The sequence below is a fragment of the Falco biarmicus genome, chromosome 4 (genome assembly GCF_023638135.1).
Source record: "Falco biarmicus isolate bFalBia1 chromosome 4, bFalBia1.pri, whole genome shotgun sequence".
In the NCBI taxonomy this organism is placed as follows: Eukaryota; Metazoa; Chordata; class Aves; order Falconiformes; family Falconidae; genus Falco; species Falco biarmicus.
In genome coordinates, this window is record NC_079291.1 from 5802994 (window position 1) to 5816935 (window position 13942).

A 13942-nucleotide genomic window follows, 5' to 3' on the forward strand; every position below is an offset into this window, starting at 1 on the left:
CCGGCTGCTTATGGCCTGGATGGGTGTACTCCATGCTGGGTTAAAAGATGGCTGGATGGCAGAGACCAGTGAGTGGATAGTGAATGGAGCTACCTCTAGTTGGCAACCAGTCACAAGTGATGTTCCCCAGGGCTCAGTATTGGGTCCAGACCTGTTTAATATTCTAATTTACAATCTGGATGAGGGGCTTGAGTGCACCTGCAGTAAGTCTGCAGATGACACCAACCTGGGGGGAATGTTGATCTGCTGGAGCATAGGAAGGCTCTGCAGAGGGATCTGGACAGGATGGACCTATGGGCTGAGGCCAACTGGACAAGGTTCAATAAAGGCTCAGTGCTGGGTCCTGTACTTGGCTCACACCAACCCCACGCAGCACTACAGGCCTGGGGAGGGGTGGCTGGAAAGCGCCTGGCAGAGATGGACCTGGGGGTGCTGGTTGATGGCCGGCTGAACACGAGCCAGCAGTGTGCCCAGGTGGCCAAGAAGGCCAACAGCATCCTGGCTTGTATCAGAAACAGTGTGGCCAGCAGGACCAGGCCAGTGCAGTGATCATCCCCCTGTAGTCAGCACTGGTGAGGCCACATCTTGAATAGTACGCTCAGTTTTGGGCCCCTCACTTCAAGAGGGACTTAGATGTGCTGCAGCATGTCCAAAGGAGGGCAGAAGTCTTGTGAGGGGTGGCTGAAGGAACTGGGATTGCTTAGTCTGGAGAAGCGGAGACTCAGGAAGGATCTTATTGCTCTCCACAACTACTTGAAAGGAGGTTGTAGGCAGGTGAGTGTCCATCTCTTCCCCCAAACAACTAGCAACAGGACAAGGGGAAATGGCCTCCAATTTAGAACAGGGTAGATTTAGATTGGATATTAGGAAAAAAAATTTCCCATCAGGCATGGGAACAGACTACCAGGGAGGTGGTGGAATCATCGTCCTTGGAGGTATTTAAAAAACGCATAGGTGTGGTGCTCAGTGACATGGTTTAGTGACAGACATGGCGATCCTGGGTTTACAGTTGGACTTGATGATTTCAAAGGTCTTTTCTGATCTAAATGACTCTATGACACAAGAACTTTAACAGTTTATCTAAAATCCCTAAAGACCAGAACAAAAACATGTAAACATACTAAAACCAAATTAGGACCCTCTCCAATCAATGTGGCTGTAGAGTGTGCACAGGAGTGCCATTAAAGTAACATACCATCTCCACTGGATTTGCAACAGCTCATCGTGCCACTTGGTCATTCTGTATGTGTACCTCAATCCATTCCAGTCATGCACTACATCAAAATGGAGCTATGTCCAGTGACAGCTGCTGCTACTGTCCTTTGCTCCTCCCCACTGTTTCACAAGGGCTAAACCTTGTGATAAATGGATTTTGCATTTTTGGGTAAAGGCAACACAACTGCACCAAGTATATGTCTGACATCATCAGATATGGTTACTGAAAATTAGCATTAACTTGTATCTGTTCAGTATATGTTTTCATTTCTTCTCAGGTACAGAATTCCTCTCACTTCACCCTAAGAACATACCTAAGACTCAAGACAAAAATAATATGAGAGAGAAGACTGGCCAGCTTTTCCATCTCTGCAAACTGAAGTTTGACCTTTTATCTTGAGAGTGTGTCAAATCAATAAATTTCACTGACCAAAGATGGAAACCAAAAGCAACCAGCAAACTGCTGGGGTCCATATACACTGAATTTCTGAAAAATCTGTAGTATGAAAGGGGCCACAAACAGCTAGTAATCAGCTGGAAATGGAGAAGTACATCCTGCCCTATACGTATCTCATTACCTCTATCCCTTAAACCACTTTCCAACTCCCTGACTTGCAGTCGAACATCAGCTGTCATCTTGCACCTGAGTAATCTTCAAATCCAGACTCATGGGAAGCATAATAAATGAGAGTCGGGACCACTGCAAAAATCCAAAAACCAAACTAGCTTTCTACTAGTTAAACCCATCCTGACTACAGAAGGGAACCCTGTGAAAAAAAGGAAAAGTTCCAAGTGCAAAATATTTATATTCCTTACAGTATTTTTCAGAAATGCTATATAGGAACAATTATATTAATTATTTTTTTTTTTCATTTGAAAGGAGAACTGCCCAAAAAGAACTTATTTGTAGTAATACACAACGTAGCAAAAAAAATTTCAATGGACACTTCACTCTGTCATATCTCCCCAGAAAACTGTGAAGTAAATTCACAAATAAAAAGGTTAACTTTACTTTCATTCATAAAACATTTTCATCTCTTCTAACTAGCTGCATTCTTTAAAAAATGCATTTAAAAAAAAATGCAACAACTCATAACTGTAACTCACCCACTCTATTAATCTAAAATGCTAGGGTTTTTTTTTTAGCTTTCAAGACATTGGCTTTTGATTGAACGCTTTAAATGTTTTTTGTGCACAATGAATATATATAACTGACTGGTGTGTTTGGAAGAAACCTTTCCACTGACTGGGACATGAGTGTCCTCTGACTACAGGAAGTCAGAAACTTCCTGCTTGTTGCACTTTCCTCTACTTGTGCTCAACCACTGTTCTTTCATCCAGCCACAAAAATTAAATTTACAGGAATCCAGATTTCTGCACACTTCAAATGAAAAGACTCTTTTCAATATTATCTGCTACATTTTCACAAAGCAGTAAAATTGGCGGGCTATAACTAGTATAAGCTTTACATAAAAATGTGAATCTACAGTGAAAACCAAAGGAGGTGATATCTTTGGCATATTAGCCTAGACTGCTTAACACATTGTACATCAAGATTATGGGGTATAACAAACTTTAAAAGGTATCATCACAAGCAGCACCATGTTTAGTTTTCAGTCTACAAAAAATACACACACACACACACCCCTAAATAAAAGAATTGCACAGTTATGTGTTTGAATTTTTTTAACTTTTCCCCAAACTGGATATATTTATTAGCACCATAGGCATACATGTAAATGATGTAAATTAAAAATGAGTCAGGCTTAAAGCAGGAAAGACTATACTACTGATGCATAAATAACTGGAAAACAAGCAAGGCTCCCACATATATTTTTTTAAATATGTGGTTCCAATAGAAATAACAGGCTGTATATGCTACAGGTGTCCAAGCCACCATGCTGAAAGTATAGACAAGTTTTATAGGAAGCAGGACACGCAAAACAAACATGAATATCAGCTGAGAGCCACCTTCTCATGAAAGAAATTCCTAACCCCATTATGCTCCCCAGCACAATTATCAAATAATCTATCAGATTTACATTAAGAGAAGTATACCAAGTGTTTCCTTGTATTTGTCCCATAAGCATTAGTACTATTCTCCTGACGTATCTACTCTTTCACTTCTCAACTTTCTTTCACATAGGCTACTATTTAAAATGTTTATATTACTTTTCACTTCTCCCATTTAACAAGCTTATTTAAATTGTGTGATTTATTAAATATTTTGCAGTGTGCTCCTGTTTTAGCTGTGATGGGATATTATAAAATCTGGGTTCTGACTGGCTCTTCCCCTTTGAGTTGTTGTTTGGCCTTGAATAAGTTGCTTCCCTCTCACTGAAAATTATTATTGCTGTTTTCATTTATAGATGAAAGGCTCTACAAAACTAACAAACGTGAATCATGAATACTCCAGATAAAGTTTAGTCAAAAAGGTAAACGAAGTCCAAGTACCACCCTGACACTGAATTGCCTCTTACACAGATTTACATTGTAGCAAGCATGTTGACATAACAATTACAAAATAAACATGAAACACACCATTCCAGGCTTAAAAGTCTCTACTTTTAAAAGAGGTCAGGCTTCCCACTGCCCTTTCAGAAGAGAAACTGACAAGGCCTTTTAAAGCAGAGGAGAAAGAAAAACAAATCACAGTTTAAAAAAATAAACTTAAGTTTGAAAGAGAATCTGTTGGGGAAGATCAGAAAAGATACCAACAGTTTTCACCCCTGCAACATGTCAAGTTTCAATCAGCAAAATATAGGCAGATCTTCATTCAGATATAGATGTTGCCTTGCTGTGAACAATGACAGAAGGAAAAAAACAAAGGTTGGAGGAAAAAGTGTGTATAGCCACATCATACAGGATGCAGGAGCCACTGGTCACATCCACCAGTGCTAATGGAAAATTTCAGGACCCAGAATATGATCATATTCATCAACACCATGTGAGATTAATGACGTTAAAAAATATAAGTAAATGGGCAGCATGCTGGCAAATCAAATTTGTTGTTGACACATCTAGAGCACAGTAGATAAGAAATAATGATCAGTGCTGCTCAGGCAACTACTGAGCTTCAAGCTACTCAACAATTCAGGATGGAGTGCTGTGCATGACATTGAGAAGGTAGATTATAAATACAACACCGCAAAATCTGTAAAAAGAGTACATATTTCCATGGATAATGAAAACGCCCACCTATATAAAATTACATATCAACCAGAAAAACACTACAGGGAAGAACACTCAGGATCAGCATCGTACTGACAAGAATTTGAGGAGCTCCACAGCACAGCAATTATTCCACAACCGGAATTTTTTGGTAACTCCCTTTTAAACACCTGTTGTTGACCACTGTAAGTGACAAAACAGCCTGGGTGGCAATTCATCCGATGCCAGGCACGACTCTTATGGTAATGTCAGAGTGAAGTCTAAATGGCAAAAATGCACTTCTACAGTTCTAGAAAGATTTTTTTAAACCTTTCAACAAGTTCCACACCTTCCCAAAACTCACGTCTGTTCTCAATACACATCACACAGCTATACTCCTTCCCCAAAGGAAAAAGGCCAAAAGTCCACTTGTGTAAAAGCTAGAGATCAAATAAAAATACCACTTATTATCAAGCAGGCACAAGCCTGTTTCAGGAAACATTGTTCAGATGTTCGTTACATGATAGTTTAGAACCAAAGGATACTGACTACATGTGGGTCTAAGAGTTAAACAAGACAGCTCACTCAGAAGGTGGTGACAGTAGAGGTCTGTTACAGCCATCAGCTCAAGCTAGAGAACAGTAGGATTTACTTTGTAAGCTTGTATTTGTAATGCACTGAAAGAAAAATGTCAAACTGAAGTCTTTAATAATGAAACCTAGTATCTCAGGATCTTAAACCGCCAACAGTAAAAACATCAGTTTTTTAAAAATCATTAGCAACGGTTTTCTAACCGCACTCACCATAACAAAACAGAGAAATTATCATATATCCCATTATAACAGCTAAAAATAAGTAAGTCACTGGACTAGAAACTGGGTATAGCCTAAGAATTACTGATCATGATCACATTACATAGCCAGACAGAGATTACTGACATCTCTGTAAACATACAATACACATACACAGTCATATTGCTAAGTTTTCAAAACTTCTGAATGGGAAAAGAGTTACAAACAAAACTAATTGGGAAGGAAACTCTTTAGATACAAAAAATGAAAATGAAAACTTCCTTAAGAGGGCTTTTATCTATGGTCAGGCAATTCTACAGCTAACAAACAGGACAATTTTGGCTACAGTTCATCCTAGTAATTCAAATCCCCCAATGTTTTTGAAAAAAGAAGCAAGTGTGAAAAAAAAAATAAAAAGCAGGATCAACAATGTAGAAAAGGGGAGGCTGGATCACCATCAGAGTTATGGAGTGTAGCAACTGAGAAACATAAAACATCCATGTATGACACAGCCAAGAGAGTCAGTAACAAACACCTTAACAACAGCAGAGGCCCATGACTAGACAGAGGTGGCACAAGTATTAAAAATCAGAAGGAAAGATAAAAAATAATCAATAAATAATTTCAATTTATACTTGGAAAGACTTGAAATGGTATAATTGTATCACATCACATTGATTTTCTTTCCAACTCATTTGTTAAACAGATGTTCCAGATCAGATGTTAAAAAACACTGAGACACAAAGATTTTAAATCAGCATACTCGTTAAACCTATCCAAGAGTCCTAGAGCAGTCAGCCCAGCAAAGCTATGAGCTATTGATGCTTTTTTAAAACTACATTTTTTAAAATCTGTATCTGCCTTTAAACGCTAGGGACTCCCACCACACAGAGGAGTGAAAATACGGTATCAAAGGGACAGATGAAGTTTTAAGGCAGTCTGATACAAACAAGGTAACAAGAACCAGTGAATGACAGATGCATTCAAATGTGTTCAAACAACAACTGCATGCCTTATTTTTAAATAGTGGTAAAGATGTGTGGTGGAAACAAGTCATCCAGAGAAGTAAATGGTAGATTCTAAGTACTTAAAAAAAAAATAAACAAAACCAAACAAAAAAAAAAAAACCCAAAACTTAGCCAACTAGAAGTTCAGAAAACAAACCCATTGACACAAAAACTGACGCTGTAATATATATAAGGTAAAATGTTCATGTATTAAGATATGTTTGATCTCTACTCTAATGCACCACTACATGATAAAGTACTAAATGCAAGTCAACTTATGCGAGCACATGAACTTTTCACAAACACACAAGTAGATTAGTTAGTAGTGTGATAATGAGGTTCTTTAATAAACCTAAAGTAACAATTTGCCAGCCCATTAGCAGAACAAAAAGCTCCTCAAGCTAAATACTACAGAAAGAAAATATGGGGGGGGTTTCAATAGAACACCGGATACCATGATACTGTCTATTTTCTGCTGCATTCAGTTCTACATCAGTAACAAGTGATTCTTCCTATTATTTTCAAACTACTTCCAAGCAGACTTCAGGTCACCTTACGACTCAGTGCTTTTGGGAAATCTACATCTAATCATTAACAGAGGCATTTCTATTCTGTTTGGTAATTCATCAACCTTTAGCCAAAATACGCTAAACGTTGACTGTTCATTTTCAAGGTCTGGGTGCAGTCTGACTAACTGCGCCAGCTTGGCTCTTACTCCTTAACTCTCAGAGTTAATATGGTCATAAATATGGTCAACCATTTCTCCTCAAAGACTGTCACACACAGAGTCCCACAAGATTCAGAGTAATCATGCTTTTTTTCCACTCAACATCAATAAAAAGAATGTGAATTATCAGATTAAGATTATATCCAGTATGACAGGGACCTCAAACTCTGCATCATTTTCATGTCCTTTTTTTTAAAAGTATTTGGTCACAGAAGCTGTGACATCAGAAAAAAAAACCTCACACTTGGGTAACTGGTAAAAATATTCTTAAGTAAAACACAGACCACAGTAGTAACCTTCCTAGAAACTGGAAATGGTATGCATTTCCCTATACCCCTTCTTTTGAAGATCAAAAATAGTGCATTTAAGCCTCACTAATGTAGCAACCAAACACAGGCGAGCAACTCTTTCTATCATGTTTAACAGCCTTCTTCCTCTGAGAGCACAACTCAGCCAAAGAACTGTGTTTACTTTATAGACTACAGACAACTGCTTTGGGCACTTTCCAGGGTTAGAAGAAAAAGCACACAAAACCTATAGCTTATGTAGTACAGAGCCATGTAGAGTCTAAGTCAAACAGTTTAGATAACATACCACATTTGCACTCTGCAGACATCACTGGCTCCTGATCCAAAATGCTCTTACACGTGCTAATCAACAAAGCCTCAAATGGACTAGGAACTGATTATCTTAGAAACTGTCTACCCTCCACAATTCTCAGGAACAGCTGTTGTCAATTACAGCAGCATACCTAACAGTTTAAGATAAAAATCCTAAAGATGGAGCACAAAGTAAGCTTTCTAAAACTTTGTCAACAGCATACCTTCCAGGGCAAAGTGTAAAACAGTTCTTTGCATAGCCCTTCCCCAGTGAAAAATGAAGTAATAATAGCAAGAACAACCTGGAGACAGGAAAGATGATCGCTACATTAGTATAAATCACAGGCAGGCAGAGAATGTGTAACACATTTCCACCAAATCACATTGTTCTTGCATATTAATACAAGGTACCAAAGTCCAAAAGATGCAAATGCAAACAAAAGAGAAAATAATAACATTTGAGTAAAGTCAACACTAAGGCAAAGAAGGAAAAATGCAAGAGGAATGGTCTCACATTTCTCAAAGGCAAGTGCCACTCTCACAGGTGGCACAGTAGTTTAAGAAAAGCTCTGAACCATTTCTGTATGACAAGTAAACTTTGCTAATATTGCTGCAGAAACTGAAAAACTATTTGTTAAAAATCAAGTCTGTGGCTTTCCTCAGATTTCTGAGGTGGTGAAATAAGGTTCTTGCATGTTTCACTTGTCAGTTTAAACGTTAAGCAAAGCTAACAGTACAAGCCTTACTTGGTCAACTTCCCATCCACAAAGATGGAGAACAGACTTGAGTTTTCATCTCACTAACAAAAGGATGCCATTAGTATCTTTTGAAATGTTCAGTTTTCACAGGAGTTTACCATATCTGCAGTAGCTAAATTATGAAGCCATCATAAAATCTAGAGGGGAAAAAAATGCACTGCCTTCACAGTATGCACTTCATATGTAAAAACAGTAATGGCTCAGTGTCTCATACTTTGTTATGCACTGAAATTCATTACGTGTAGGTTCACAGCTTACACAAGGGTAAGCTCCCGTTGTTGGCTCAGCAGCAGAGTTATCTATTTCAGGTAAGAAAACATACAAAAAAGTTTACAAACTCAACAATTTCTTTGGAGTACGCTGTGTCTAATTCTGTGTTTACATGACAGTCTGAATAACCTTAACTGTAACAATTCCAGTAATCGCTACCATTATATATATACATATGACTTTTGGGACAGCAGCATTTAGGTTGTACACGGGCCACGTGTCAGTAAAAGAGAAGTTTGACAACTGATGATTCACAGTTCTGTTAAATCAGACAATTATTACATTTATGGGAAAAAAAGGACTGGTTTCAAAAACTGAAATCATCATCCACAAACAATATCTTTTTCTTATTGCCTAGATTTCAATCTTACAGTATTGCAACCCGCAAGCTGCAAATGTAACAATGGATGATGATTCAGAGAGAGGTGGGATCTAGGATTAATTTAACTGTATGTTTCATGACCCATGAATTCTTAAAAACATTTTCAATACCAATAATCAGCCCATATTTATTTAGAATACATTTTGGAAGCTTTAGTTTTCACAAAGAAGGTATAATCAGGAAGCAGCTGAATTAGTGTGTGGCAAGTAACAGAACTGACAAACAACAACTTTAATGAAGTTTCATTGGTCCAAAAACAAATACTTCTCTTATGTGGTGCTTTTTAACCAAGTTTCAGAGTGCTTTGTAAGGGAAAAATAAGCAGGACTACTGAAAGTAAAGCAGTGCATAGATGCTGTGGAGCCGAGTGGCAGAACTAGAAGAGTATTGTCTCCCGAGTGCAATCCCAGTAGACTTTGGAACATGACTCTTCCACATAAATACCACTTTCACACATATAAACCAGTAAAGTAATGCTACGGCAATAGGATGGAACAAGTATTTCTTAAAAACAGACTTAAAGCCCCCAGGATGTGTAACACCATAGGACATGTAGCTAAACTAAACTACTAATGGGTATGGTACAGTAACCTAAGAGTATAAAACTCTCAAACAGCTAAGATGTGAGCACTGCAGTCCCTGAACTGAAATCCGGACTTGTATACCACATGAACTAATGTATCATAAAGGAAGAAAAACAAAAACAACAAAAAAAAAAAGTGTGATAGTGAAACATCTACCACTGATGGCGATATACTGGGCAGCTAGCACAGACTGAGTCAGAGAGGTGAGAGCAGGGAGGAAGCGAGGCGCTGGGGCAGGAAAAGTGGAGGGAAACCAAGATTCTAATAAGTCTTTCAAGGCCTGGGGGGGGGCGGGGGGAAACCCATGAAGACCTTAACTTCCCTCTTCAGCCACCAGAATCGCCGCCACCACCACCGCCACAAATCCAGAGAGGGAAACCTTGTGACAAACCTGCCTCCTCCTCCCCCCCTGCTTTCCCCTCCCAGAAGCGGCCGCTGCCTCCAGAGAGCCCTGCCGGGGCGCACCTGCCCCAGCACGGCCCGGGCCGGCACCAGGCCCCCGCCCGGCAGCCCTGGGGCTGGGAGCCCGAGGAGGCCGAGGAGCGGCGGCGGCTGCCGGGTGCGCGCAGGCCTCGCCGCCCCTGCCGGCCCCGCTGCTGCCCGCTGACGGCCGGGGGCGGCGGGACCAGGCGCCGCCGCCGCGGAAAGGCCTCGGCGGGGGCCGGGCCGGCGCACGGTGGCTGCAGGGCGGCCGGCGGGGAGGGGGGCAAGCGGGTTAAGGGGAGCAGATGCTCTGGGGCTGGTTTTACCTGCTGCTGCTGCTGCCTGCAGTGGCATGAAGATCTGGCTCAGCCTCTCTCTGTCTCCCCCTCCCCGCCTCCCTCCCTCCCTCCCAGCGCGGCACACAGACCCCCGCGCCGGCCCGGCGCCCTGCGAGGGACGCGGGGCAGGGGGAGGCGGTGGGGGAGGCCCGGGGAAGGGAAGGGGAAGGGCTCCCGGGCCGCACGCGGGGACGCGCGATGGCACCGCCCCCCCGCCCCGGCCCCCTCCGCGCAGGCGCCCTCCGCGCCGCGGGCCCGGGCCGTCTGCGCCGCCCGCCGCCTGCGCCCGCTGCGGCGGGGCTGGGGGTGCCCGGGGAGCCGGGCCCGCCGGGGGAAGGGGAGGGGGGGGGGACGGGGCTTTCCGCGTCGCGGGCCGTGGCGCGGCTCGGCTGCCGCCTGCCTCCAGCGAGCCCCGGCAGAAGGGCGCCAGGGCTTTTCGGAGCGCGGAGTTTCCCCGTGTGTTCGGGCCCTCCGAGGCAGCCCCAGGCGCTGCTGTTCGCCCGCGGAGCGCGGTGTCCGCTGGCGCAAGGCCGGGGTGAGGGCGGGAAGCGGCTTGAAATGGGGCAGCGAGGACCCGCACACCGCTCCCCGCCAGCGGCCGGCCGGGGGGCAGCGCTGGTGGAAGGAGCGGGGGGCCGGGCCCGGCGAGCGGCCTGGGCCGGGCCGTGCTGGGCCCTGCTGGCCCGGGTGGCCCCGGCTGGAGCCCGGGGAGGTGCCGGCTGCCGCCCCGGGGCTGCCTGTCCTGGGAAGTGGCGTAACCCGCCTCCCTGCGCGCGATTTTCTGCAACTCGGTAGTGGTTCACCTGAGACAAACACATTTGCAAGGCAGGCATGGGTCGCTGGCATACCTTCGAGATCAGCTTAATCAAAAAGATTCGCTTTCTTCGGTTTGGGGGAGATCCGGTGAATTTGCCATTTGCTTGGCATTGGTCCTTCATTAAAAATCCTGAAGGAATGTGAGCTATTGCAGGGCACCACCTAGTATGGGACAGTTCTTGCAAGGAAAACTGCAATAGACTGATGTGAACGTTGAAGATTAAGTGGAGCGCTCGGTGTTTTAGGCTGCTCTTTGTGACAGTTCTCTGGTTTCTAATTAAGCCTGGTAATGGGCCGGGGATCCAGGCTTTTCACTGGGGGTCCAGTACAAGGCGAAAAACTGGAGACATGCTCCGTCATCCATACCAGCTGAAGCAGAAGTATTATGTGAACCCGCATCTTGGAAAGATGAGCCTAAAATTGGCACTGACTATTAGATCATGTCAGGGCAATGTAGGAAGAAAAGGTGATCAATCTGAAATATGCCTAGAAATGTGAAACAGGAATAAAACATTGTAAGTTTAGGAGTAACTACATGGTGAATTTATTACATCTAATCTCTGAGGACATATCTTAAAATTCCTCTTACTCGCAGAAAGGAACTTTTTTGCTTTTTGGGCCTTTTCAGGGCAAGATAATCAGCTTATCCATGTGGTTTTGCCAAAGATGCTTAAGAGAGGAAGTCTTATCTCCATGCCAGTCTACAGATGTTTTTGATTTCCAGATGTTTGATTAAGAAAAGAGAGACCAAAGTAGGTTCCGGCCTGCTGATGATAGTATTTTACAGCAATGCATTCAAATTTCTTGCTACAACAGATTGTTTAAAGTAGAAAGAGCCATTTAAAGTTAAATGTTGGTAGATGTAAAAGAAATAAGCACAGGACAAAAAAAAATGTAGACGTGAATTTCCTTGCTTGTCCATATATCTGTTAACTTCAAACAGATCCTTTCATTTTCTGTTTGAAATCATCATTGTCTGTCTCTCCTTACATTTATTTTGCATTAGAGCAGATCTTGATTTTAAAAAACCATGCAGTCAAGCATGTAATTCTTGTCTAGTAATACCGTGTTTTGAGTGCTTTGAACAGCTCAGTGATGAAATGGTAATTTTGTTCAATACAGGGCACAGCATTTGATTTAGAAATCATACAGTGATCTACAGTTGTTCTGTGCCTATCACAGTGACCTGTCCACTGTAAATACATGGAAATGTATATTTTCTGCTTTTGGAATACAGTGCGTTTTAGATAACATATGCAAAAGTAGCATGTGCCATGTGCTTGGGAGACGACGGCAATGTAAAGAATTGTAGCACATCGTATGTTGAAGATACAGGTGTACAGGCAGGATTCACCAAGCACCAAGTACAAATTTTACTGGAAGTACCAACACCTTTTCCTTAAAACCCTGTAGATTTGTGCTACTATTTAAAAAAAAAAAAAAAAAAAAGAACCTGCCTTTGGCACATGCTCCCACTGTGTACTCAAATCAGGCAATTGTGAGTTGTCTAAATAACTACTGGAGTAATTATATGAGCATAGGATATCTAATTGTGTGTGCACTTTGGGGATGTCTTAGAAGATCTGGCCCTCTCAGTATTTTCAATATGAAAATTTTCCCATGGAAAATAAAAGCTAGAACAAAAGCCAGCAGGAAAAACAACAGCAGAATCTGCCAAAAGTAGTTTATTCTTGTTTCATTGGCAATCGATTGTTAGGCTCATCATAACACTTAAAAATGCCAGTTTAAGCATGAATGCAGGTTCCACCCCACAATAAAACATTTTAAGGAGATGAATCCCTTTTACTTGCACAACAATAATGGAAAAATAAATCCCAAATATTATTAATTTGTGTATTTGCAAGATTGTGGGGTATTAAGAACAAACTGCTTAGACCATCTTAATTTATGTTTGAAATATGTCCTACTGCAGACTCACAAGTAAATATGTGTAAACATTGCATAGGTGAAGAAAATAACGTTTCATATATTGAGTGTTGACTGAACTATTCTTAGGGTTAGAAAGAGTTTTACAATTTTACTTGGCTGCACATTGCAATAATGAAAAATCTTGGCTTATATTTAGTTACATTATTAGTTACATTATTTATTTAATTAGTAGAGTCTGTAATCTAGCTCAGTTTTATACAAGTTCTTAACATCTGAAATGTAAGTGGAATTCATAGCAAAAAATTCCTACGTTGCTTGCACACCTGTGATGGTAGAAGCCAATACAAGAGTAAGGAAAGTGGAAAATATTGACTTCCTGTATTCATTCCTTCCAGGTCTCACCTGGTAAGGTATCTAGAAATACATTCTAGTTTCCAACCCTTGCTGGGGGAGGGATGTCCAATTTGGTTTTCAACTATAGTGTAAAGCTATTATGCTCATATGAACTAGGGAGCAGGATTTCATCTATTTTGAAAGAGTATGGTATAAATTTGCCAGTTTAATAAAATATAAAGTAAGAAGTCTTGACTTTTTGGCTTAGTTAACTCATGCATGCAAACAATATAAAAGTTTTCATAGATTTGTAATATGTATTTGTGTGAATTAAAGACAAAATATTTTATTGAATGCATACATGTGTATTATTGTGTGCATATACAAATAAATTTAAGTCATTATACATACACATATTAGTTGTATTTTAAATTGTAATGGTATGTCGTTTAAATTTCATATTTGATCTGTAATCCAGGAAATTTTGGAATCTCAGGAATCTGATAAAATCTCAGGAAAGTTTTAATGACTGCACCTTCTCCTGTAAGTCAAAAGAAGCTCCGTTTCTGTATCAACTCTGTTGCCAAAAAGAAACTGACAAGTACTTGTAGAGTGCTTCTAGCATTTCTAGACCCTATAGTGAGATGTATTCTATACAC

At 41.4% G+C, this 13942-nt stretch overlaps 1 protein-coding gene across 3 annotated transcripts in view; it reads right to left on the reverse strand.

Moving 5' to 3' along the window:
• TBC1D5 (TBC1 domain family member 5) overlaps positions 1-10440 on the reverse strand; it is a 326157-nt gene extending 315717 nt beyond the window's left edge. For 2 of the 3 annotated variants that reach the window (XM_056337720.1, XM_056337722.1), the window contains exon 1: positions 10233-10440. In XM_056337720.1, coding sequence (XP_056193695.1) covers positions 10233-10260 — 28 coding nt within the window. In that variant the 5' untranslated portion in view covers positions 10261-10440. The remainder of the gene's footprint in view (positions 1-10232) is intronic. The other variant, XM_056337723.1, reaches the window with a different exon arrangement.
• Between the last annotated feature and the right edge of the window lie 3502 nt (positions 10441-13942).